Source organism: Lutra lutra, chromosome 12 (genome assembly GCF_902655055.1).
Source record: "Lutra lutra chromosome 12, mLutLut1.2, whole genome shotgun sequence".
NCBI classification, from domain to species: Eukaryota; Metazoa; Chordata; class Mammalia; order Carnivora; family Mustelidae; genus Lutra; species Lutra lutra.
Genome location: NC_062289.1, coordinates 84,442,983 through 84,469,531, shown reverse-complemented (window position 1 = coordinate 84,469,531; position 26,549 = coordinate 84,442,983). Strand labels below are relative to the sequence as shown.

Genomic DNA, 26,549 nt, shown 5'->3' with positions numbered 1-26,549 from the left:
GAGACAACTTTGGAAGGGAAACAATCCTAACCAAATGACCCTTGTAAAAAAATTAAAAATTAAAAAAAAAATTTACAACACTAGGAAGCAGAACTGAGTCTTCATACAAACTACTGGAATGCTGTGGTTTGGTCAGACTGCCACATTTTAACGGAAACACTAAAAAAGAGGAGTCTGTCCAGATAAAGGGAAGCACAAAGACAAAAGATCTGGAAATTATATCCAGTGTTAAATGGCTCATAAAACTGGAGATGTTCTACAGGGAGAGGACGAAGCCTTGACAGCGGCACGGAGAGGAGAGAAAGTGCATGTATACATACATAGCACGTGTGATATCATGGTCCAGTTTAATTAACGAGTTTTAGGTGGGGTTTGTTTCAAGTCTCATGTATGCTCTTTTACATTTCCTTTTCACTAAACTCCTAGACAAACATTAAAAATAATTAAAGACAAGTATTTACTTTTCTTTGAGCAAGTTCAATGGTGGCAGGAAAAAGTTAAACACGGGTAGGACGGTTGAACTTCATTAAGTGACCAGAGTCAAAAAATATACTGGGTTGCAGAGATGATCCTGACACCGTAAAATGAAACACAATGCATTAAATTCTACTCTATTTAATAACAGGAGTGTGCCTTCCGGGGACATATAAAAGTCCTCTCTAGAGCCCTCACTCTAATGTGCTCTATAGGAACCCTGCTTCCCCAGGGCTCACTTGCTTCGCTTGGCCTCAGCCTGTTGCTTTGCTGCAAGATGTCTCTCCTAACCCCAGTGCAAGATGGCAGTAAGATGGCCAAGATCAGAGGCCACAACAGGGTCTCCTGCAAGCAGGCAAAGAGAGCTCAGACAACACAAGATTCTCTGGGACAGCTGGGAAGCCCACAGCGCAGAGGTGGGGGGCGATGGCTACACAAGACACTCAGGGGAAAGACCTGGACGGTAGCCACCGCCACCCCTGAGAAGGAGCAGCAGTTGGCAGAAAGCACTGGAAGCCAGGAAAATGTAATTTGCCATCCTGCCATGCGCTCGGAGGTTAGCATCTGTGAAGGTCGGTGCGACCCACCCCATCTGCTGCTGCTTTGTGAGCCCCGCTGCAGCCGTGATGCCACGCAGCAACGTGCTCCTCTCCCAGAACATACTTTGGCTTTGTCGGCTTGCTTTTTCAGTTCTGCCATCTCCTGCATCAAGTCGCTGTTCTCCTTCTGCGCGGCCCTCAGCCTCTCCTCCATGTCCGACAGTGTCTTCTGCAGGCTCTGCACGACGGCTTCATGCCTCGCCTTTGTCTCACAACTGGCCTCCTCAAACCTGGCCTTCAGATCCTGGCACTGGTTGTGGCTCATTTCCATCTTCTTTTCCTGCAGAAACCCCGAGGGAAGCAGTAAGTCACCTAGCCGTATCTGCACCGCCCTCTCCTCCCTCACCAGCACTTAGTCTCATATACTCTCTCCTTACCAGATCCACCAGCTTCCTCAATAGCTCTTTCTTTTCCTCCTCGTGCTTTTTGGCTGCTTCCTGCTGGCTCTGTTCTGCTTGGAGAGTTACCTCCCCAATACTCTTCTGCAGAAAGCTTGCGTTTTCAGTAGCCTTGGTAAGTTTGAGCTGTAATTCTTCTACATTTCTAGAACAAGGTTCAACACAAGGTGTCAGAGTTTTCAAAAGAATGCTTTAAATTCCAGTCATACTTAGAAAGATACTATTCATAATTGTACCAATGATTATAGTTTGTAAGTAATTAACAACATCTGAAATAAACCAAAAAAATGGCCTGACTTGCCCTGAAGACTAATTTTAACAATTGAGACAGTTACAGATACACTACTTAGAGTGACAATTATTGTAATTATGAAGGTGTCGTATTTTATGTCAATAGATCTGTAAGGAAAAAGGAATGAAAAGTAAACATAAATGAGGAAATTATTTAGTAAGGTTCAAAAATCTTAGCAGACAAGATTATCAAAAACTCATTCCAGCGTCCCTTGAAAACACAAGATACAAAATGACAAGTGGTAACTTGAAGATCTAGCCTCCAGATACCAATGTGGGTCAATAAGACGTACAGAAAATGTGTGACACAAACCTAGAGAACGGGCTATCAGAAGACTCCGAGAACAGAGGAGGAAAACTTGGATGGTCCCTCTGGGCCGTCCGACACCTGCAGTGGTGGAGCTCCCTGGGGCACCAGGCCGCCACCACCACCTGTGCGGCTCACTCCCCCTGCCCCCTCCCCAGCAAGTCTGACCACAGATGGCCAATCAAAGCCCAGGTGCCAACCTCCCCCCCAACCCCATCACCATCATGCTGAACTGTGGGGGTGCATGGCCAGAGATAAACCTAACTGCCAACCAGTCACACTTTCAGAATCATGGGTCTCATGGCCCTAAAATGTCCTCTCAAAGTTTTTGCCTTTTTTTTTTAGTATATATAGTGCCGAAGCGAGCACAAAGTTTTTGCCTTACAAAATAAAACGTTTGATTTTTACCCGGCAGCTATGAAAAGCAAAGAAAGCTTGAAGCAACAATGGCCTCAGAATAAAGACAGGAGGGGTGGAGACTACGGAGCTGTAGCTCGTGGCCCTAGCAGGAACTGCTGATGACCAGCCGGGGCCCCGGGACCGGCCGCACAGGCCTGAAATCCTGGGCAAGTCACATCACCTCATGAAGCCTCAATTCCTTTCTCCTCAAGATGGGAACAAGAACACACTCACCTCACAGGATTACTAGGAGAATCGGAAAACCCACTCCACTAAAGATGTCCACAGGGTGCGGAGCACATACCCAGTTCGCCTGTGATATGGGTGACCCTTCCTTACACTGAAACAGCCTAAAAATATCGTTAGCTGCCTGTGAAAGATGTTCCCGCCCCTGGTAAACTCCTGCCTTTTCTTTACAAGCCATCTAAAAGCCTCTAATACTGTATTGCTTAGAAGGTTCCATAGTTGATTTAAGCAGACACTCCCGTAGTAAGAAAAAAGGAAGAGCGGCAGGAAACCTTAAAACAGAATAATCCTGGGGCGCCTGGGTGGCTCAGTGGGTTAAAGACTCTGCCTTAGGCTCGGGTCATGATCCCAGGGTCCTGGGATCGAGCCCCACGTCCAGCTCTCTGCTCCACAAAGAGCCTGCTTCCTCCTCTCTCTCCCTGCCTGCCTCTCTGCCTACTTGTGAACTCTGCCTATCAAATAAATAAAATCTTTTAAAAAACAAAGACAAAAACAAAAAAAAAAAACAGAACAATCCTGAATTTTGGCTCCCCTCGCTCCTAGACCGCGCTTCAGAGGTGAACCTAAATCAGGCGCCCTTACAACCATTCATACATACCTTTCTTTCAGACGTAACTCGTCATTCATTTTTGTCAGCTGAGAAGAATTATCTCCGGACATCTTCATTATTTCTGCAATGTCGTTCTCCAACTTTTCCTTCGCCTTTATCAACTGCTGTTCTCTTTCATCCCTCTCTCTAAATTTTGCCTCCATATCTGAATACATATAGAAAAAAATCATTGTAGTGTTATAGTCAACAAAAGTTTATTGACCGCATCCTATATTCCAAGGTTTGCTCTGGGAATATTTGTATATAGCAATCCCTCCCCTCATGAAAATCATATTCTAGCCAAGATGATGGACAAGAAACAACATCAAACAAACAAACAAACACAAATAGTATAAAAATTGTGTTAATTGCTAAGAGGGGAAAAAAATACAAGCAGAGAAAGGAATCAAGAAAGAGTTGGTGGGCTAAAATCTTGGGTGGGACCTCTCTGGATGGTGACATTTAAGCAAAGACTGAAAGGAACTTAGGGAAAACACGTGCAAAGGCCCTGAGGCACAAAAATGCTTAACTTGCAAGTATTGTCAACAAGGCCAATATAGTTGGAGTAGAACGAACAAAGGGGAGGATAGTATGAGAGGTCATCAAAGAGGTAACAAGACTTGACATTGGTAAGGACTCCAGATTTTACTCTGAGTGAGATGGGAGTCATTGCATGATCTTGAGCAGAAAAGTGACATGACCTGACTTAGTGGAAGGATGGCTCTGGCTGCTGTGCTGGAAATGGACTGAAGGACATGAGGGCAGAAGCAGGCAGAGCAGGCGGCCAGGTGTTAAAGCAGCTCAAGTGAAAGACGATGGCGGGCTTGAATCAAGGACAGTGGGAGGAGTGGTGATGTGTGGTGGATTCCGACTCGTTTGAAAACAGGCCAGAGAGGGCTTGCAGAGGTTACAGATCCCAAGCAAATATTTTATCACATTATACTACACTAAGGAGAGAAGTGACTCCTGAATAATGTTATTATAATGTACTACAGTTATCTCAAATCCTAGGAAACCTACTGTGTTCAGTGCTTAGTAAACACAGACCACTTACCTGTTAAATTTTCTCTCAACTTCTCCAATTCAGTAGACAGTGCGTTAAACTGTTCCTCCTTTTGGTGTAATTTATTTACAGTTTCTATTGAGGATAGAGTTAAAAGTTTAATATATTTCATACTTAATAAGCCATCTAGAGGTTGACAGTCTTACAACCAAATCAAATCACATACTGGGGATTTGAGAGGACAGAAATACTAAAGAGTCCCATTACAACAGCAAACCACTGTGTAATGACTAGAGAAGAAAGGATGCATCTCTTTTCACCTCCCCATATCTGTGGGTGAGGCAGGCACGGGGCATACATTTCCAGGCCTCTTTCTCTTATTTCCAGCTAAAATTCAATAAAGCTATTAATGACTAAAGATCAAGTAAGATACGATTTTTCCCAAGTATACTTAATTTTTACGTGGAACAAGCCTTTAGTCACAAGAAGAACGAAGTAACTGGGAGTCTGAGGCTTCAGGAAGCCGGTGCAATCTGGCATTTCCGTGTGCTGCAGAAGCTTCTGGAAGCACGACGTCAGACTGCATGAGCCATCTATTCCCTGTACTCCAGAGGCCAGCTCCAGCTTGGGAACCTGACATTCTCCGAAGCCATACTTAGTAAGACATACCTTGCATGCTTCTCTGAACAGAGACTGCCTCCTCCGAAGCTTCAGCAAACTTTTCTTTCTAAAATTAAGAACGGGATCTTCAGAATAGAAAGATTTCAAATTGCAGAAATAAAACGTTTCAACTAGTTATAACTAAAACACTATCTACTTTTTGTGACCGATTTTGTTTCATTAAAATTTATACTTAAAAATGTGTAAATGCCAAATACCACCATATATATACCATGCGTGTATGTGACACAGGGGAACGGGGCTTACATCCATGTCCTGGCCCGAGCATGCATGTACATCTGTACGCATGTGTGAACGTGCATACGTGTGTGCTTGGGCATATGTGTGATACATGCGTATGCTTTTTTCCATGCTGCCACCCTAAGCAGCAGAACTTCTCTTCAGGAATCTGCCTGAGACAGTGGTCAGAATTCTGCAGTGTTTTTCTGTCTGAGAGTAATCAGAGCCAGTATCTTGAAACTACTATCAACTACTTCTTAAACCAAAAAGGCCCACCACTTACCTACTCTCTTCTGAACAAGACAATAGATTTAAAAACAAAAAACAAAATTAAAAAACGCAATGTTCTCCTGGTTTTCCTGAGATGAATTTTGAGCTGGAGGCACCAAGAAAAATTTTCAGTGAGTATTTCTAACTATTCAGGATTATGAATAAAATGGGCACACAAGCCACACAAGTCCACCAAAGCCCAAAGACTGTCCCCTGTGTTATCCCCAAAGCCAGACTTAGGTGGCAAATTTTCTCTTGAGTATACAGAGGTGTACACTAACTTAAAAGAAAAGTAAATAGCCTCAAAGTTTGGGAGGGGGCGGGGAGACAAGGCCAGAGAAATAGTGTGGGACTCAAAACACATTTTTTAAAGGCCATAATATTAGAAAATCATGATTCCCAAGCCAACTTGCTCTCAAAATGTAGCTAAAATACGGCATATCAAAACTGCCCAACAGAACCATCCACCATGACGGAAATAGTCTATCCTGTGCTGTTCAGTATGGTAGCCACTAGCCAAATGAGGCTATTAAACACTTACAAAGTGGCTAGCACAACTGAAGAACTGAGTTTTAAATTTTATTTAATTTTAATTCATTTAAATTTATATAGTCATATGTGGACAGTGGCTACAATAGTGAACAGTGCAGCTACATACTTGACATTTGAAAAAGTAGAACTTAGTAATATTGGCATTTTTTAAAAAAGCAAACACTTATTCACCTCTGGTACTAGCACATAAGTATAATAAACCAGGAAGAAATGGTGTATAGAGGACCTAAGACAAGTGTCCCTTCCTAACTCACGTTTCTCTTTCCCGGTTTCTCCATACGCCTATGACTTTTCCTTTCCCGTGCTGTGTGCTTACGGTTGTCAGCCTTGACTAAGTTCAGTTTTTGATGCAGGAAGAAGGGAGAACAGTTGAGAAAAGGCAAGAAAAACAAAATGTCTTACAACTTGTGATTAAGGCGAGAGGATAGATGAGAAGTGTAATTTGCTGAGGTGGGTTATAGTGAGTTGGAAGAAAGGATTCTCGGACTCCGTGCTAACAGTGGGTGCCAACGGTCCAGCACTGCACTCTCCAGCATGCTGTCACAAGGAGGGAGAAGGCACAGCCTAAACCTCATTGTAAATGAAACACTCATGTGCTGAGCATATAAGCTTGGGAGGCCCCTGTGTTTAGCAAAACCAGGCAATCACACGCCAAAGCGGCTCATTTACCAGAGGCAAAGGACAGATTTAGATAAAGAAAAAGTAATACCTACCTTTATTGCTAGGTCGGGTTTGTTCCGATTCCCTTCAAGGTACTTACCAGCCCAGGACTAATACACTCAATTTAAATGAATACTTTGAAAGAGAAAGGGAAAGAGATCCAATACTTCTTTCTTTACGGAGATTTTTGTTTTTAAACCAGGAACGTTATTCAAATGGCCAGAAACCCTGAGAGTCCGATTCCCAAGAGGTACTTACCAAAATCTGAAGTTCTTTTTCCAAAGCCTCTTTCACTTGACTGACTTCACGCAAGTTTTCCTGAAGGTTATTAAGTGTTAGCTCTCTCCCCTGCAGCTCTCTGGTAACGCTACTAGCCTACCGTATAGCGTTACATGGTGCAGAAGCAAACCAACACGAGGAAACAAAAAAGAATGAATGAGGAACAAAAAGTAAAACAAATATAAAAAACATGAGAAACAAACACAACCAAATAAAACTGAAAGGAATAAAGGCATGGGTTAAAGAAAACAACAAAAAACTATTTTGTTGTTGTTGTTTTTGGTTTTTGGTTAATTTTAAGAAGGCAATGACTTCGCACAATCAGTTCTAGCTAGTACGATCTAATGACTATTTAAAATAGTCAAAAGGAGTATTTTTCTATACCAAAATTTGGAATATCCACATGATCTAAAGCAGAAAGTGCAGACGCTTACTTTCTAAATAGCTAAATCAAGCAACTTCATTTTCTGGACTTTAAAGGCCGTCAAGCAGGAAGAATGCAGACATGTGGCCTGTGTTATTTCCTCTATGTTTGTATGTGCTTAAAGTAGTTCAGCGTTAAAAAAAATAATAATAATAATTTTAAAATGTACTGGCAATAGTAATCAGAAATTGGTTTTCATCAAATCTTGATATAAAAAAATTTGACCAGCCCTTAGCTATGGATTCTCTATTAATTAATTTTTGTGATTTGATTGGTATTTCGGATCCAAGTGAGGAGATTTGAGAAAATCTTCCTGTAATTAGCTTGTCATCTTCAACTAAGGTTACTTGGCGATTTTTCAGTCTGTCCTCCCACCTCCCCCATCTAACCTTACAACCCTTCGTCCAAGAAGTATTTTCTCCCACAAAAAGCTCAGAACACTGGGCATCAGCCCCGGCACTCCCACTGGTGGTAGGAGGACTGGGACTATTCATTCCTCAAACAGTCCTTAAAGATGAAAATGACATTTGGCAAGGCTAATTAGACAGGGATGTAGCCGGCCAATGTTTCAGGCAATTTCCTATGCCTCGACCAAAAGCATACTTGTCTGTCTGTCCTCAAAAAGGCAAGAAATAGTAGGCCTTCTCACTGCGGCATAGGAAAAGCTCTCCAACAGGCCAGAAGCAGCGATGCAAAGGGCTCCGGGCTCTGAACCTTATTCTGCTGTCTACTTATCACAGCGTGCTAACTGACCAGTCCCGTGGCACTCAGCATCCACAGCTGTGTTTGCACAAGGGCTGATGGACAGGACAAGGATGTAAATGCAGAGGAGGAGGAGATAATCATATAAGCTTCTTTCTTGTCTATTCCTTCATTTACCTTAATAACATCCTCTTAGGAAGTTCTCTATTTTAAAAGAGATTACAGGGGCACATGCGTAGCTCAGTCCGTTGAGCATCTGACTCTTGACTTTGGCTCAGGTCATGATCTTGGGGTCAGGGGATTGAGCCCCACGTCAGGCTCCGAGCTCAGCAGGGAGAGGCTACTTAAGATTCTCTCTCTCCCCCTCTGCCCCTCTTTCTGCACATGTGCTCTCTCTCTCTTAATGAAATAAATCCTTAAAAAGAAATTAGAGACTAGAACCAAGCTTAAACAGAGCACAGAGCATGTCCCAGAGACAAAGTCGTTAAGTACACAGATGCTAAGAAACCAAAATAAATTAACCTAGTTGAGCCATTATTTTCTCTAATCTCCTCAGATGAACCACACTCAAGATACTCAGAGGAAACGGCGCACCAACTGGGAAATCCGCTAGCCGGGCAGGCTGCTGTAAGCAATCGGGAATCTGGAAGATGAATGAGCTCCATTCCAAAGTGACATACAATGCAAAGTGAGACTGACAAGCAGAAAATAAAAGGACGGAGGATGTCAATACAAACCTTGCCACTTTCAGTATTCTTTTCAATCTCTAAATTTTTTATCTGTTTCTCAGCAGCCTCAAGCTGCTGTCTAAGTTTCTCGATTTCCGATTTACCTTCGGAACCGGCTTTCCGAAGTGCATCAAGATCCAAGAGCTTTTCTTCAGCAGCCTTGAGCTGTGATGCAAAATTATCAATAACCTTGGTTTGTTCACTGCATTTGGCTTGTAGTACCTCTAGCTCCTTTACCTTTATTTCAGCTTCCTGCAGTTTGTTTAAGGTGTCCTCCATTTCTACCAAATGCTGGTCTTCCGCTCTGTCCAGCTTCGCCTTGAGGGCTTCCAGGCTGCTCTCCTTCTCTGCAATGACCGCCATCAGCTGACCTCTGAGGGCTTCTAGCTCTTTCGCGTGAACAGATCTTTCAGAGTCCTGTTTGTTCTGCAGATTTTCTATTTCGTGCTGGTAATCTAGTCTCATCTTCTCTATCTGTGTTTTTAACTCGGCAAACTCTGCTGTCTCCGTCCCGACCCCTTTGCTGAAGGACACCTTCAGCTCCTCCATCGCCTGCTGGTGGGACGCGATGGCCGTCTCCAGCTTGGACTTCCACAGGACTATCACATCAGAGTTCTCCTTGTTGGCGTGATCAAGCTTGCTTTTCAAGGACTCATTCTCTTTGGAAAGCTTCTCTGTGGCAGCCTGAAGAGCCTTTATCTCCTTCTGATGTGTTTCTTCACGGGCTCCAAACTGCTCCTTCAGAGAAGAGATTTCTCTCTGGTGGTCAGCACGGGCGGCTTCTAACTTTTCTTGCAAAGAGCTTATCTCTTGCAAAAAGGAGAATGACATGTCAACATCCCCAGCAGGCTTATGGGACTCTAGCCTCCTCCGCAGTTCAGCTACCTCCTGTGCTCTCAATGCTAGGTCTTTTTCTAGTTCCATTATACGGGACTTTTCCGACACCGTAGCCACCTAGTAACCGCAGTCCAAAGAAAAACAAATCAGGTAAATAACCAGTCACTGATGATCTTCTTTAACCTTGAAGATCTTTAATAACTCCCCCACCTCAGGCAGTCGTGGAGCTCGTGTGAACCCCGGAAGGCTGCCCCACCTCTAACTGCCATCAGGGAGGAAGCTCAACTCTGAGAACCCTAAAGTCGTCATCTTTGGCCAACTTCCACCAGCTGGAGATGCTCAAGGAATCGAAAATTGATGTGCAATTTAACTTACTCTGGAATTACTTCTTTTTCCTCTAAAGAAACTTAGAGAAGTGCCCATCAACTGATGGTAAGTTACTAGAAAAAACGGCTTTCAAAGTTCTCATGTATGTCCAGCTGAGGGAAGACAGAAGCCTCCTCATTTTACCTGGCTTTTCCCTCCTCTGCTTCACCCAGCATGTATAAATGCTCACTTATCTAATGAGGGTGATTTTAAAGACCTGTGCTGTCTGGTGTAATAGCACAAATGGCCCCTGAGCACCAGAAATGTGACCGATGCTATAAGGCTAACAGAGACAGATTTTGAAGACTTGGGGAGGGGGGAGGACATAAAATATCTTGTTGATAATTTTATACTGATTTTTATACTGATAAATTTTATACTGATGAAATGATGTCATTTTGGATAAACTGGCTTAAATCAAATATATTACTAATTTTACCTGTTTCTCTTTATCTACCAAAAAAGTATATTAACATGGGTGGCAGAGTTTTCGATTACATACATGTGGTTGGTATTCCACTTCTGTGGCCTATGACTGGTATAAAAGCTGTGATATTACCTATCAAACGTTACAGTGAATCAGCGGTAGAATCAGAGCTTTAGCTGGATAATGAAGAAATACTTCACTAACTTTTTTTTTTTTAGAAAGACAAAATAGGAACAATTACTTACCTTCACTTACATACATGAGTCTTTAGAGAGTCCCCCCTTTTAGGTAATTCAATTGGCATTTTAACGTACATCTCTTGCTTACCTAACCCAGTGGTTCTCAGAATTTAGTATGAGCGTCTCCTGGGATGATGTCTGAAATGCGGGTTCCCATGCGCTCCCACATGTTTTGATTCTACTTGAGCTCTGGGACCGCACCCAGGAATCTGCTTTTTTTAAACACCCCAGGACTAGGAAAAACACTTTCTTAACCTGTGTCCTTCTCTCTTAAGAAATGACTTCCCTCTGATACCTGTAAGCCAGTCAGTGTAGGGCACAAAATATGCGGGAATTGGTCGCTTCAGGCATAAAAATGAATTATTGGACTAACCTGGGAAAGAGAAGGGAACATGAATGATTTAAAAACAAATTTCAAGGATCAAAACTCCTCTGGGTTGAAGGCTCTTCTCCCTCACTGCCTTTACTGGGACAGAAAGTGATGGACGTGTTTCCTTTGCTTCCTCTGTCCACCTACGGGCTGTGGTACAGACGCACATTAACACGTCCACAGAGGGCTGGGAAAAGAAAGCAACCGAGTCTGAAACGGCATGAGGAGTCACTGACTACCTCAGAGCCAGCTACGGTGTGTGCTTCAGGGCTACAGATGCTCCAGGTTAAAGACGTTTATTTACGGACTTTTTTCTGGGGTGGGGGATGGGGTGTCCAAGAGTTTGTTGCCACAGAATAAGGTACAAAACTTTAATAAACCCCAATGCTACAAGGTCTGGGATCTGAATAAATCCAAAGAGACAAGAGTTCTCTATCAGTCAATGTCAAATAAAAAATAAGTGAAAAAAGAACAGTGTGATTACACTGTAGCATTTCCACAGCTCTTCCGTTCTTGTTTTGTTTTACTTCCCAAAGTTTGCCCTTGAGCAAAGCTATGTGTCTGCCTCTCCCACCAGGATGAGGCCATAAAAGTCAAGTATCATTTCTCATTCTGGTGACTTTCCCCATGGCAGCAAACATCCGGCACATAAACTGGGCTTACTGGCTGGGAGGACATCTAAAGCGCTTCCTAAGAGGAAAGGAGGTGACAGGGAACTCGGGCGGCTCACTGGCTGGTTTCACACTTGGCCAAAGGCATGAGTTCTTATTAGAAAGACAACAGTCTGAATCTGGAATAGTTGGATACACTAGGTTGCAAATGATACCTTCGTATCCATGGGGGGAAAAGAAAAGGCATCCATCTGAGTTGTTTGCTGACAAAGGCACGTAGGAGGAGTTCACAGGTTAAAAAAAAAAATGGATATATATATATATATGTATTTCCTTGCTTCAACAGCCATTCCCACAAAAGGAGCCCAGTCTTATCATCAGTCCCTTATATTTCCCAGATCAAGTCTTTGGCTCTCAGGTGAGAAAGAAACATCGACAAACTACCGGGATTTTTTCCTTACCAAATACACAGGAGATACCTTTACTTTTGAGGCCAACTGAGAACATTTTCTCTTTTTAAAAAAGAAAAGCTTATGATTTAGAGAAGAAAAATTGCTCAATTAGCTAGATTTTTAGATCAGTCAATGATTTCTCAACAAAAGAAATTTCTACAAATACTAGTGATTCAAAAGAAAAAAATCAGGGATACCAAATTTGATCAGAGACACAGTAATTTTTAAAAATTTTATACTTGAGGATCTGGGCAATTTAGCCACTGACAGTCAAATTTGTGATTTAAAAGGTATATAAACATACATGTCCTCTTATGTGTAAATGCTCGGATTATTTATTAAATTCTCCAGCACAAAACTAGCTCTGAAACAGACTCCATCCTGTGGTGGTCAAGAGCACTGACTCTGGGGCCAAGTGTTCCAGATACAATTTCTGGCTCCACTATTCCTATCTGCTGTGTAACCTTGGGCAAATTATTTAACCTCTCCATCCCTTAGCATCCTCATCTGCAAAATGGGGGTGATGCCACCGTCCCTCAGGATTGAGGTGAGACCGAGTACGTTAATGCCGGGGCCGTGCTCGGAACAGTGCCAGGCACCGGTCAGCACTCTGTAGGTGCAGAGATACACCAACAAGTGAAAACCTGACTCATGCACTGGCTCCAGGGGCCAAAGACAGGGAGCCGGGGCTGGAGGAAGTGGTTCTGCTCTCAGCATACTTTTCCCTGCTGACAGCTGAGATTTTCACCTACTGGTGACAAAAAGGAGGAAAGTGCAAAGACAGATCAGGTATCAAGAAAAAAAGGTTACTGGGATGAAAGTCCTTAACTCTCATTCAAAAGAGCCAGTGTTTCGATTCCCCCTACAGGTCAGGGAAGAAGGCAGGAAAAGAGAGGTAAAGTAAAACAATAATAACAAAAAAATTCTTCAGAAAACCCCGTCACTGGGAATATGAGAACAAGAGGACAATTGACTGTTCGTGGCAAACTGGAGAGACGTATTTCAAGGTACTGATACAAAGAGCCTCAAATGTGGCTGTGGACGTCCACGCAGTCTACATACAGTTGGAGAGCTTCTGACCTTGGTTTTGGTTGAGTCAACCAAAGGAATGAGTCTTTACCTTGGACAAAAGACTGGATATGCAACAGCCGTGCCTACCCATCAGTCTACGCTCCTGAGCCCCTGAACGGCACTAGGACCAAACTCAGGTGGAACCACTGGGCCAAGGCACGTCCCCCGAGGCGTCACCATTCACATACATGGGTCTGCTTCATTAAACAGTGAAAACCATTACCCTAGTGTCTTCTAACTCCCTCTGGAGTTTGTCAGCTTTGGTCTTTTCAAAGAGCAGGCTCTGTTCAAGCTCCTTAATGCGGGCATGCTCCAGTTTGGTCTGCGTCTGTTAGTAAAAAGGAAGAGGAAGAGAACACAACAGTGCCACCGTGACATGCCAGCACGAGAGGAGAGACAGCGGCATGCAGGCTGAGCCACCAGTACCTTCCGCCAAAGGATGAACGAAAAGGGAAATGGAGAAGGGCAGAGGATGGGCTGAGATGGGGAGGCTGGGGTGCGGATGAACGCTACCGGATGAAAGGATGAGGTGGGCAGGGGACGCGAGCTAGTCTACGGAGAACGACGAAAGTGGAAACATGTGAGGCAGGATGAGCGGTGTCAGATGCGTGCAGCCCAATATGTTACATTGATAAGTGAGGTTGATCAGCACAAATTAGAATCGTTAATATTCCTCTAAACTATCAATTTCCCCCACCCCGCAACAGCTGTTTGACATTACTGTGTATGTAACTGACGCGGTGACTTTCAACAAATAAATTGACCCTCAAAATGACCACTGCCATCCCCCTAAATATGGCCAACACAAGCTCATAAATCCTCCAAGTGTCCAGTAAGTCCCGAGGGCAGATCCCAGTGCTATGATGTGAACAAGCGTGAAGCGTTAAGCCTAATGGAGGGAATCCAGAAACCAGAGCTGAGAAAATCACACCAGTGGCCTTTGCTGAGATGAGCCAAAAGGGTCTGGCATTCTTAGCAACATTTCCCAGTTGCCTAGTTTCCTTCCAACAGTGGGGTCTCCAAAAACGGTTTGTCACCAAGGAGAAAAAGGAGGGGATCCTATTTACAAGGGGAAAATTCAGTAATAATTATGTCTGACGGCCTCCATCTCGGAGACTCAGACCAGGAGAGAAGTTGCGAGCTGGTGAAGGGCTCGTCTTCTCCATCCTAGGATGGAGCCATTATCAGCTCAGGAGTGAGAAATGGGGGACTCGGCACAGAGGCATGAGTTTGAACTCCATGCAGAAAGAGCTGGTAAGATCCTTAACTGTGTTTCAAAAACTTCATAGACTCCCCATCATCACTTGAATTAGCTGTAAACTGACAGAGAACCCAGAGGGCAATCTCTTTGTAACAGTGGAGTCTCACTCAATGGGAAATAATCTCTATGTCAGTTTGAACAGGCCTCTTCCCCAACCAGTTCCCCACCCGAGGGGTTATCAGCAGACGAAGGGACAAAACCTAGGGACAGAGCTGCTCCCAGCCTCTGGTATTAATTTAAATATTTTGTGGTTCTAGCTGGCCAGATCTGTGTCTGGACGATTACGGGCAACGCAAAAATGACAAGAAACTCTAAAGGACGGGGTGGACCATGCTAACATTATCTTTCACTGACTCCAGCGGTCCTCTAGGGATTCCAACACAAAAGAGGTTGGTGTGCTTGAGAACCAAGTATAAACCATCATGGAACATTTTAAAAATGACCCCCCCAATTTTTTTTTTTTTAATTTCTTCATCTGCTTCAGCTCTAGATACTCAACAGAAATAATGAAATAAAATTCAAAACCTGGGGCGTCTGCCTTCGCCTCAAGTCAAGGTCTCAGGGTCCTGAGATCGAGCCCCGCACGGGGCTCTCTGCTCGGCAGGGAGCCTGCTTCTTCCTCCTCTCTCTGCCTACTTGTGATCTCTCTCTCTCTGTGCCAAATAAATAAATAAAATCTTTTTTAAAAAATTCAAAACCTGTCTGAACAGTCCCCTTGGCCCATATGTGCCTCAGACAGAAGCTCTTCAATTTACCTGCTTTTACAAGAAAAGGATTGAATCCAGATCTACGTAATCGGGGTCACAGCCTCAAGAACTGAAATCCAAAACTAACGGTAAAAAGCAAAAGGCAACAGAACCTTTCTTCACTTCTGACACTGAGTTCAGTGTCCTCTGGGTGGAAGCTCACTACTTCCAGATAAAAAGCAAATATCCACTGAATGTGATCTTCTTCCCATCGCGAGGTCTTCCAGATGCCTGCGACACTGCCTTGCCGGCGGGTGTGCACACAAACCATCTGGGACTCGACAGCTGTCTGGGCCATCAGCAGCGAGGGAACTATCGATCCCTGTCCATGCCTCGGTGTGTGGTCAAAACATTACACTGGACAGGACACCCCTCCTTTCAAAAGTATTCCTTTCTCACATTAAGACAGAGCATCCCGAGAGGGAAGTTCTGGGACAGGGACTGAGAGGGAAAGCAAAGGCTCTGCCAGAAGCGCACAGGAAAGGCGGGAGGAAGACCCCATGCAGACTGACACCAGATGCAGCGGAGCCTGTTTGGGGAGGAGAGAAGAGACCCAGATCACTGAAGTAGCTTCACAAAAAGGAGACCTTCAGAACGGAGGCTTTTTAAAAGTCCGGTCTTAAGCTGTCTCTTTCAGCTGCCAGGAGGTGGTAGGGAGAAAAATCTCTGTTTTAATTTTATTCTCTTATGGTGGTAAAACAAAGCCAAAAGTTGGGAGGTTTTTTCTACCGGCATCACAGCCGGCAGCTTGCCAGGGGGAAGCCACGCTTTGGAGGCTGTTTAGGTGAGATCTGAGTTGGGTATTTGGTCCAGATCAGAGGGAGGAGGGAGAAGAAATACCTACGTGGCTGGTAGCACGGCTACTAGAAAAATCGCACTTCAATAATAATAAATTTAAAGCACATGGTGTCTTCACTGAAGAATGCTCGTCTCTATTTTCACCAACTCAGGGAAAACCCTGCACCCACAACACACGGACACTTGAATTCCTTGTCACCTGCACTGGCAGGCACCGGCCAGCAGAGGGAGCTCACAAAAAGACAATGAATCTCACATAAGGGCCCTCCGAATGCCCTTCTCCCTACCTGGGAATAAAATTACTCCACTTGGAATACTTTCCAAAACCACTTGGGAAAACTTTCCTGCAGAATTTCTCTAATTCCTTCCTCTTACGTGTTTTACGTTTCAGTTATCTATCCTCTCTTTCAGAATAATTCTATCAAAATGAGAAGACATTCTGAGTTAAGTGGAGAAGGCCAGGTCCCCAAACAAAATCTTTTTTTTTTTTTCTTTCTGGCAAAATTTTTCATAAAGTAAACATTTGCTTATGCATTAAATAAATGGATTTATATAGCTTATTCATTACAATCATTACAATCATTACAATCTCTTCAGGCTACAAATGTAACTGCTCTGAAAGCCACATGCACAGAGATATTAAGATCAATGTCTCAGGTCAGATGATGCCGTTAGTATTTGAGTTTATCAATAAGCATTTTAATCTGTCATCAATCTGGGTTAACAAGGGAAATCTCCACACAGTTAAGTGCCCTCTTACATTCTCAGGATCTTCAGAAATCTGGCTCTTTTGCTATCAGTAAAAAAATGAAAAAATTAAACGTCGACAAAAGGAGAAATTCCACTAAAGTTTCAATTATGTGTTAAGGGTCTCAAAACAACTCTGATAAATTTCAAGTGAGTTTACTGGCCGGCTTATGCCAGCCTAGTGCCAAGGGGAAGATTTCACTTGCCCCTCCCCAGCACACCCTCGGCTGTGTCTCACATGAATCAGATGAGGATGTGAAACTTCTAATGAGACTTTGGGGTGTTTTTAAACGGATAAGAACAACACAAAAGTCAACTAAAAGAATGTCACCATATATGAAATGAGCAAAGAAGGGAACTATTGAATTAGGAATAATCCACTAAATTCTGGGCCTTATAAAACTAGAACTTAAAGAATGTCTTCCTTACTCTCGGTTGACTACAAAGACAATTTCCAAAGGAATCAGAGATCCTATCAGGAAGGGCCCCTGGAATGGAATCATGGCGTGGGTCACTAATAGGCTTTGAACTTGTAATAGCAGCAAAAATGGATATTCTGGGAATTGCACAGTCAAATGCAAGTTTTACTAAAATATTACAGACTAAAGTATCAAAAACCTGCAAATTTTGAATAATTTCATAATTAGTATTTGTCATACATCTAGCAGTGGTTTAAAAAGCATCAAAATCACATGAATCTGGCATCTAAAAAACTGATATGAATAATTGTCTAAAGATGAGAAACTTGATGCTAAAGGAAATCTCTGTGAATGTAAAATATGCCACAGAAGTTAAAGAAGCTGATATAGAAATCGCTCTTGTTTTTTCTTCGGGTAATTACTTTTTAAAAAATCAATTACTGGAACACATGTTTATTCCTTTTACAAGACTATAAAAAAATTGATCCTGCTCAATTGAAAAGCAAAGCTGAGAGAAAGCACGAAACTTTTGGGGGGACTAGCATGATGAAGTTAAAAGTGCTCCTTGCAATGCCATTTCTGATCATCAGAAGAACATCTAGAGTCTCACGTGGACAGAGCGCCAGATTTGTAACTTGATTAACTCCAATTCCAGGATTTGAATTTTGAAGCGCAAGAAAAGAGTAGTAAAAATCTGACTGGGTCACTGGAGTCAGGACAGCACCGTCCCAGGCCCATGGACCCGCAGCCACGCCCACAGCCCAGCCCGGCCCAAGTTCCTTCTGCTGTCTGTTCTGGCACAATGAGCTCATCCGAATTTGTGAATACTAGTACCCAGAAAAGCTGCAGAGAGCCGGAGGGGTTTTACCTCAAGATCGCCTTTCGTGATGGATTCTTCCTCAACCCGGAACTGAAGGTCCTCCACCTTCCTGTGGAACAAAACCAAAACAGAGCACATAAGTAGCCAAGGAACACATCTGCCTTACCAAAAACCGGATTTATCATCAACACCCTGGTGACTGTAACAGATGATGATGGAAGAAAACAAAGAAATGTATTTTTAGGCATCCGGCTTAGAAATCCAGTAGCTCGGGGCGCCTGGGTGGCTCAGTGGGTTAGGCCGCTGCCTTCGGCTCGGGTCATGATCTCAGGGTCCTGGGATCGAGTCCCGCATCGGGCTCTCTGCTCAGCGGGAGGCCTGCTTCCCTCTCTCTCTCTCTGCCTTCCTCTCCATCTACTTGTGATCTCTCTCTGTCAAATAAATAAATAAAATCTTTAAAAAAAAAAAAAAAAAAGAAAAGAAAAGAAATCCAGTAGCTCTATTCTATGTAGGAGACTTCAGTGTTTTAGAGGTACTGACTCCATGAGGCAGGAAGTAAGAGTTGAAAAAAATCAGCTGGTTTCCCTTGGTCACAATCAACAGAGTGAATCTAATCAGGACAGGACCAGCCTACAGGGAAAAAGTCTAATGACCACAGAAATAGGTTCTGAAACTTCAAGTCTGTAATTTTTACTTTCCAATTATAGAACATAGGGGGAAGTGGCACAGAAAACCAGTCTCTGTTGATACAACTCCATATGTCATATGGATGGGTCAGGGTAAGGCTAGCGGGCGACCCCCGCAGAAAGCCCCAGGAACATGCTAGGACCTGTTCTAAGCCTGGGAGAACAAGGTTATGAACAGTTGGAGTCACTTTTTTTTTCTCCTGCATTTTAAAAATCTCTGATTTGGGTGCAGGTTTCAATCAGTGCTGTCACCACGTCAATGAAATAGGATATCGTGAAGAATTACAAAATCCAGGTAACATCCATGTTAGAAATCTTCACAAATTTGAGCATAAGGAAGAAAAGGGAACAAATTCATAACCTGTCTACAGAAATCAAAACCGTCAAACTCACTAGCATTTTTGACAAAGTTAAGAAAAATTCTACTCTGTGAAATCAGAACTAATCGTCAGTAATTTACAGCCCTCAAGCCCAGCAGGCAGCAGACCAAGAGCTGGCTTCAGAGCCAAAGCCAGCGGTCCGGGTGCCCTGGCATCCAGGAGGGCCGAGAAAAGGCCTGTTACTGTCTCTCAATTATTTGTACCCATTTTTAAGATGTGAAGAGAATTTCCTATGTATAGTGTTTGTCTTTCTAGTGAGAAAATCATTTCCTTGGTGAGAGACTGTATCCTATCTCCACTATATTCCTTTTCACAGCAGTGAGCTTCTGACTGTCCTGAACTCATAGACCAGAGAGCTAGTGGATTAGGCTGCTGCCATCAGAAAGGACAGAAGACGGCATCAAATGCAAGAGGACAAATGCCCCACTACCACTTCCAATGGTTTCCATGCAGACACCTGTTTCACAGATCGCATTGGTCACAGCCTCAAGAAACCTGTAAGAACCAAACTTGCTGTCTCACACAATTTAGCACCGATTCCATCCTGACCTGGATAACGCTCTAATGGCTTCACACGGAAGTTTTGTTTTCCTACTAAGGTACTGAGTTTCTCAATGGCAGAGACCTTGTATCACTCACCAGTGATAGTTTTACTAGATTCATGGAAGGTGTTCCACAAATACTAGGTAACTTGGACCCACAATGTCCTCTCACCAAAGATGGTTGCAGATGGAAGCAGGGTTTGAATTAATCTCATGACACTGAGAGGTCAGCCTCAAGAGGATGCTTGGCCCATAGCAAGGACTCAATAAATAGCTGTTAAATGAAGCAGGGTATGTCTAGATGATTCCAAACTTCTCCAAAAAAAGAAAAAAAAAGTCAAATCCAAGCAGACCCTCCTCATGCAGTACAAAGAGTTTCATTTCCACTGAATACGCGGTCATTCCTTTGGTTCTAAGGGCTGGCCCCTTAATGAGGACGTTTTCCTAAGGTCATTTAAGAGGAAAAGGCCACACTTGACCCAAGGAACAGTCTGAGGTCACCTTTTCTCCTCTTCAAGTTGGTTGAGAAGCTCCACCTTCTCCCTGTCGGCCGCCTCCACCATTGTTCGCAGCTGGTCCATCTTGGCCTCCAACTCCAGGACATGCTGGGGAAGGCAAGGGTGTCAGTGAGTGGCCTCTCCCTGACCCAGACGCAGGCCCAAGGGTGCCTCCAAGAGCTACAGCTAAGTGGTACCACTGTGGGTCGGCGTGACTCTAAAACCTTTCCACACTGAAACGCTTCCTACGATCTTTAATAGGTTACTTCTCGGCCGCATTCCTGGAAACTAGACGATGAAAAACCACACCATTAAAGCAACAGAGGGCAACGTTAAAACAACGCTCGTCTTTTTTGAAGCTGCAGTGCGTACGAAGGATAACCTACGAAACAGGAGTTGCCGTCGTGGGTAAGGTCCTAGTAAATGAGGTCCCCTGACGCGGGCCAAGAGACCCAGATGTAAAGACCGAAAGACTAAGGTCGACTCAAGAAGAACAAAACTTCATCTTTATAACGCTACAAAGTGGTACCCCAGGTCACAGCTTCCAACAAGCCCAACAAAGACATTGCTACTCATTTCCTGTGCTCCCAAGACTAGCCCCCCGGCTCCAAGCACCGGGGGTGCTGCTCAGCCTTCTCCCTCCACTTAGCAAGCACCAGCTTCTCCACAGGATCAGCTTAGAACCCATCACCATCTCGGAAACAAGGTCAGCACGAGACTTCACCTGGTCGTGTCCGTCCCGGGCCAGAGCTAGCTCCTGCTCTATTTCCCCCACGTGGCTCGTGGCCTTGGCCACCTCCGCCCTCTCTAGATCCCGTTCAGCCAGCAGCTGCTCAATGTGCTGCTGCTTCTCCTTCAGGGCCTCCTGGAGGGCAGTGGTGCCGGAGATCTTCCTGGCGTAACGGGAGGAGGTTTCAGTCAACTGCAAAGGAAAGTTAAAGAAGTGAAGGGCGATGATGCTTTCGGGGACGCAAGGAGGGCGCGAGGCATGCAGGCAGGCATCTCCTCGGCAAAGCAAAGGTGCTGTCCCAGCTCCCAAGCTTGCCAATTATTAGCAAAAGCTTCTCATCAAGGAAACAAGACAGCATGTGCCTCCTGACTGTGAACATCACAAACAACACATCAATGTGAGAAGTCACGGAAAAATCAGAAAGATGTTTAGAAGGAGAATGAGCGGCTCAAATCAAAGGACCCTGAGCTCAGCTGACAGGGCCTTGCCGGAATCTAGAAAAATTCCACAGAACCCATTTAGCAAGTTTCTCTAAGCTTCATTTCTGTCCGAGCTTCAATAATAGGCATCTTCTTAGGAGATTCTGGTCAGTTTTTTGCTCCTCGGACTTGAGGTAGAATTTTTTTTTCAACTTTTTAAGCTTCTAACTACCAGGAGGAAACCAAGAGGTCACCCTTGGAGTCACAAACCTTCCTTGTATCGATTAAACAGTTGGATTCTCTCAGGATTTTCTTCATCTTTCTTTCAAAGTGAAAGATAAAAAAGAATGAGATCTTGCCATCATCTCCAACGATGCAGATGGAACTAGAGTGTATCATGCTAAGGGAAGTAAGTCAGAAACAAAACAAGCCAGCCAAGGGAGGAAAAGGAAAGACAAACCAAGAAACAGACTCTTAACTCTAGAGAACAAACTGATGGTCACCAGAGGGGAGAGGGTGGGAGGACTGGGGGAACCAGGGGATGGGGACTAAGGAGCACACTTGTCGGGATGAGCACCGGGTGGTGTATGGAAGTGTTGATCACTGTGTTGTACACCTGACACTAATATTAACACTGCATACTACCTGGAATTTAAATAAAAACAAACAAAAAAAAGAATGAAAAGCACAGGAGAGCTCACCCGGGAATCCAGAACTTGAGGACCTGAATCTCAATCACCAGAGAGATTTATGAAGATCAGATTAATATGGAAACTCTATGTGCCTTCAGAAGTGTGTGTGGGGAGAGAAAAGACATGCAGAGAGAGGAAAAGAAGGGAAAGGGAATCTGTGCAGGAAGAGGAGGAGGGGGAGGGGAGGAGGGAAAAAACTGGAGGGAAGGAGGGAAAAAAGGGGAGGGGAGGGAAGTGGGAGGAGAGAGGAAGTAAGAGATGGGGCAGAAAGGCCATGGGGGAGGGGTGCAGAAGGCTCTCAGGGGTCCCCCTGCTACTCTGTGCTATTTCCCATACCGATTCCTCCATCTTGAGGCTAATCGTCAAATAAAAACACAGAGAAAATAACCTCCTACCACGGCAATGGGTAACGTGGCCAAGTTGAACAGCATTCTTCCAAGCGAGGCTCCGGGGTAGGGAGGCAGTTCAGCAAAAGCCTCGTCCCTTGGCATGCATTTGTCCAAGGCCACTGACCTAGAGACCAGATTGCTGGATCTGGATCGAGTGGGCCCTGACTTCATCTGCAATCAAAGCCTCCTTTGCCCCTTGAATGCCCTTCATCAGTCGGAGCCCCCGTCCAGGAGGCAGACAGAGCAAGGATCTGTCATCAGTTAAAAGTCAGGCAATTTGGGGGGCACCTGGGTGGCTCAGTCGGTTAAACGTCCGACTCCTGGTGTCAGCTCAAGTCATGACCTCAAGATCATGGGATGGAACCCCATGTCAGGCTCCTGGCTAAGCAGGGAGTCTGACTGAGATTCTCTCTCTTCCCCTCTACTCTTCCCCTCCCCCCTTGCCCCAATCTGAAATACATCTTTAAAAAAAAAAAATGGACAATTTGACAACTATAAGAGTAAAGAAATCCAGTCAAACCCAAATTGCCCTTTGCTGTTTCTATTTAGTGAAATTTCTAAAATTACTTAAACATATGGGGGAAGGGGTGTTATTTTAAGCATCTGACCTTAACTTTCCAATTTCATTACACGGTTAAAATTATACCTTCTGGTACTAACACTTCTTCCTGAAATGCACCAAACCTGAGGTTCCCTGCGCAGAGATGCCCCGGGGCCTTGCAGCAAAGTCACGGGGCACTGTGGAGTATTTTCAAACTTCAAGGGAAACACTCCAACACTTGTTGGACACCATACAAACTACCAGCTCGAGGCAACTAAGTCTGAGGCAACTGTACGACGTTCCTTTCAATCACATCGTATCTTCCCAAAGCGAGGTTTTGGCTGCTGCCGTGACAAAAAGCCAGTACTGTGCAAAAAAAAAAAACCCAGTGTGTCACAGGAAATGAGGGTGGCAGTGCTCGGGAAGATTCCAAGGTTTGACAAGGACATGCAGTGCCCAACACGCGCACGTAACCTAATAGTAAGTGTGGTTACTTAAGAATGAACCAAAAATATGTTTTCTCACAGTTATGTGTATCGTTCTTTTCAAACAGTTACTAAATTGCTGGAACGTAAATATTAAATTGTGCACCTAGCTGCTTAACAGACAGGACTGTTAGCTATTTCTGTTGGCCTGGGGCACTACATAAAGTAACGGGGCCAGCAGGTGCTAGGCAGAGTGTCTGGGCCCCTCTGTGTCAATACTTCCAGAAAACCATCTTGCACTAAAGAATTGTTAAATATTTTCATATACATGCAAGGGGTTACGCTGTGGAGATATATTTCTAGGAAGTCACACTTTCTGTATCTTTGGCATATTCTTTTATGGTGATTTTTGGTTTAGAAACCATAGCGACCCTCTATAAAGATCTACAAAAACTAGCTGTTTCACAAGGTAGGAAGACTCCTTTCTCTTTTGTCACTCTTTTTCACTGAGGGAGGTGAGCTAAGATGAATGAGAAATGGTCTGAAAAGAGGAGAGATTGGGGGAAACAGGGGAGGGCTTGCTTGTCTTCCAAAGAGATGGACACTTATAATTACAACAGAATAAAAGTTACTCGAGAAAGAATTCCTATTCCAGAGAAAACACCTCCATGGACTTGCTCCCGGGTTAGCAAAGTAGACTAGCTGTCCACATGAGTTTGCTGAACGAGGCTCTGTCCAGAGAGGAGGGGGGATTCCCTTCTGTGTCATTGTTCTCGTCAAGCTTTTCTTGTAGAAGTCCATTTGTGACTTTTTTTGTTGAAGATGTAGACTTTCTTTTCGTATACAAATTGAAAAAGTCTGAGCAGGTATTTTACCAAAACCTAAGAGAAAGTCCAGCTGGCTGCCAGAGAAGCACGGCTCCCTCCCCCTGCACTGAAGGAAAGACTCCTCCCCTCTCCCTTCCCAGAGGACCCAAGGACCACAGAAGAGAAGGCAGACAGGGCTGGCAGCTTCACTCTGACCAACTGCACCACTTACCATTCTCCTTCCTGTCTGCAGTTTGCCAGTGCGGTGCAGTTCTACAAACCTGGACAGTATTTGCCTCACTTCAAGTAAATAAATTGACTGGCGGGAGAAGAGTCAAGAAGTCATTTTTTGACCCTATTAAAACACCATATTAACAAACAGAATGAGCCGCTGTTGCCTATTTTAATTCTGACGATTCTACTTTTATGGGTCTAAATGGGGGAAAGGGGGAGAGAGGAAGTGGAAGGGAGAGGAGGAGATGGAGAAAGGAGACAAGACATGGCTTTTCCTAGCATCCCTTCACGTCCCGCTGGTTCCCCTCTGTGTCCTCTGGCCCAAGTCAGGAACACTCCACACATTAACCGCTTTCAGTGGGTTAGACTCGATTAGCATACTACCAAAATTCTAAGAACATGCCTTTTCTCAAAATACTTTAGTTCCTCAAATTGTTTGACGTCCGAGAGACTGAGGTCATTGAGGAAAAGGATCCCTCCCAACTTTCCTGCCACTCTTGTGCCCGAAATAATTTCAAAAAAAGAGAAATCATCCCATACGTGAGACTCAACAATAGTTACTACAGACTCAGCAAGAACTGGTACATCTTGGGACCTTAAGACTCTGAAAGCGATGTTCAAAATTCTACTTCCAAATTTGACTTCTTGCTAAAGCTCTGTTTTGTGAAACCTAGAACGGGCCTCTACAAGCTACAGCGAACATTCAGTTCAAGGCAGTTAATAGCTCTGAAAGCAAAGCGGGTTTGCCAGCAGCAGGCGCTCATCGCCTGGACGTAGAAGCATGCAGTGAGAACAGGGAGGCTTACTAATCCTGTCCGGCTGGGCTTGCTGCTCACGGAGGAGGCCACCGAGCTCATGGAGCTGAGAGAAGAGGCAGAAGGGCTGCGCTTCAGGCTGGCGGGGGTGGTTGCCATCACTCGCCTCACGGCAGCGGCCTTGGCTTTGGCTGGTGTAGTGGAAGGGAAGCCAATCTTGGTCACTTTGTGGACAGGGGCAAACAAGCCATATTTGGGTTGGCACTGAAAATACCTTTAGAGAATAACAATAAAAGCAGTGACAAAAAACTTAATTACAAGAAATAACAATTATAAACAAAAGCATCGTTTTTTTGGTCATCACTCATGACGGGTTTGCTCTGAGTCCTCCCAGCAAACCGGGGCGGTCAAGCAGCACACAGCGTTCACATATATGTAGGCTGATAACCTCAACAACGTTTTAGAAAACACATTAACGAGTAACAGTATGATACACAGAGACAGAATTACCAGCTACTACTGAAGTGGTCCTCAGGTGCAAAGGGACTGAACATTGCTACTGTCTGACAAACTTAACAGCAGTGGGGTCCCGACAGTGACAGGGTCATGTGGGTTCGTCAGTTGTAACAAATGCACCACCAGGGTGCAGGAGGCTGAAAACGGGGGGTGGGGGGCACATGGGAACACTCCATATCTTCCTCTCAATTTTGCTGTGAAACTAAAGTTGCTCTAAAAAAAAAAGTCTTGGGGCGCCTGGGTGGCTCATGGGTTGAGCCTCTGCCTTCGGCTCAGGTCACGATCTCAGGGTCCTGGGATCGAGCTCCGCATTGGGCTCTCTGCTCAGTGGGGAGCCTGCTCGCTCTCTTGCTCTCTCTCTCTCTCTGCCTGCCTCTCTGCCTACTTGTGATCTGTCAAATAAATAAATAAAATCTTAAAAAAAAAAAAAGACTTTCTTTCCCTCTGCCTCTCTCTCTCTCTCTCAAACAAAAAAATCTTTAAAAAAAAAATGCAGCTCTTGGAGCACCTGGCTGGCTCAGTCATTTAGCATCTGCCTTCAGCTCGGGTCAAGATCCCAGAGTCCTGGGATTAAGTCCCACATCAGGCTCCTTGCTCAACAGGAAGCCGGCTGCTCCCTCTCCCACTCCCCCTGCTCGTGTTCCCTCTCTCGTTGTCTGTCTCTGTCAAATAAAATCTTAAAAATAAATAAATACATAACATTTTAAAATGCAGCTCTTGGTAAAATCTGCTTGAGCACCTTTACACGCAGGAAGGAGACAAGATTCCAGCTCCAGACAAACCTGGTTCCAGCAACTGCCCCATCGTTCTTCCCAAGAGGCTCATCCAACTCCACACCACACCATTCCCCCTTGGCAAAGTCTGTCTCCCCAAGAAACCGGACGACACCAGCCTTGGTGCCACCAACCTGGAAAAAGACAGTAAAAATAAAGAGATGGACATAATCCCAGAT

At 44.4% G+C, this 26,549-nt stretch overlaps 1 protein-coding gene across 15 annotated transcripts in view; it reads right to left on the bottom strand.

Moving 5' to 3' along the window:
* The window catches only part of CLIP1 (CAP-Gly domain containing linker protein 1), a 125,510-nt gene that overhangs the window by 40,570 nt on the left and 58,391 nt on the right, over window positions 1-26,549 (bottom strand). For 6 of the 15 annotated variants that reach the window (XM_047697038.1, XM_047697042.1, XM_047697044.1 and 3 more), the window contains 14 exons: window positions 26,380-26,504; window positions 25,133-25,355; window positions 20,815-21,012; window positions 20,095-20,198; window positions 18,034-18,094; window positions 16,760-16,792; window positions 13,418-13,522; window positions 8,831-9,775; window positions 6,947-7,063; window positions 4,976-5,033; window positions 4,358-4,441; window positions 3,313-3,469; window positions 1,451-1,616; window positions 1,138-1,353 (listed from right to left, as the gene is read on the bottom strand). In XM_047697038.1, the coding sequence (XP_047552994.1) occupies window positions 1,138-1,353; window positions 1,451-1,616; window positions 3,313-3,469; window positions 4,358-4,441; window positions 4,976-5,033; window positions 6,947-7,063; window positions 8,831-9,775; window positions 13,418-13,522; window positions 16,760-16,792; window positions 18,034-18,094; window positions 20,095-20,198; window positions 20,815-21,012; window positions 25,133-25,355; window positions 26,380-26,504 (2,592 nt within the window). The remainder of the gene's footprint in view (window positions 1-1,137; window positions 1,354-1,450; window positions 1,617-3,312; window positions 3,470-4,357; window positions 4,442-4,975; window positions 5,034-6,946; window positions 7,064-8,830; window positions 9,776-13,417; window positions 13,523-16,759; window positions 16,793-18,033; window positions 18,095-20,094; window positions 20,199-20,814; window positions 21,013-25,132; window positions 25,356-26,379; window positions 26,505-26,549) is intronic. The other 9 variants (XM_047697046.1, XM_047697049.1, XM_047697053.1 and 6 more) reach the window with 6 other exon arrangements.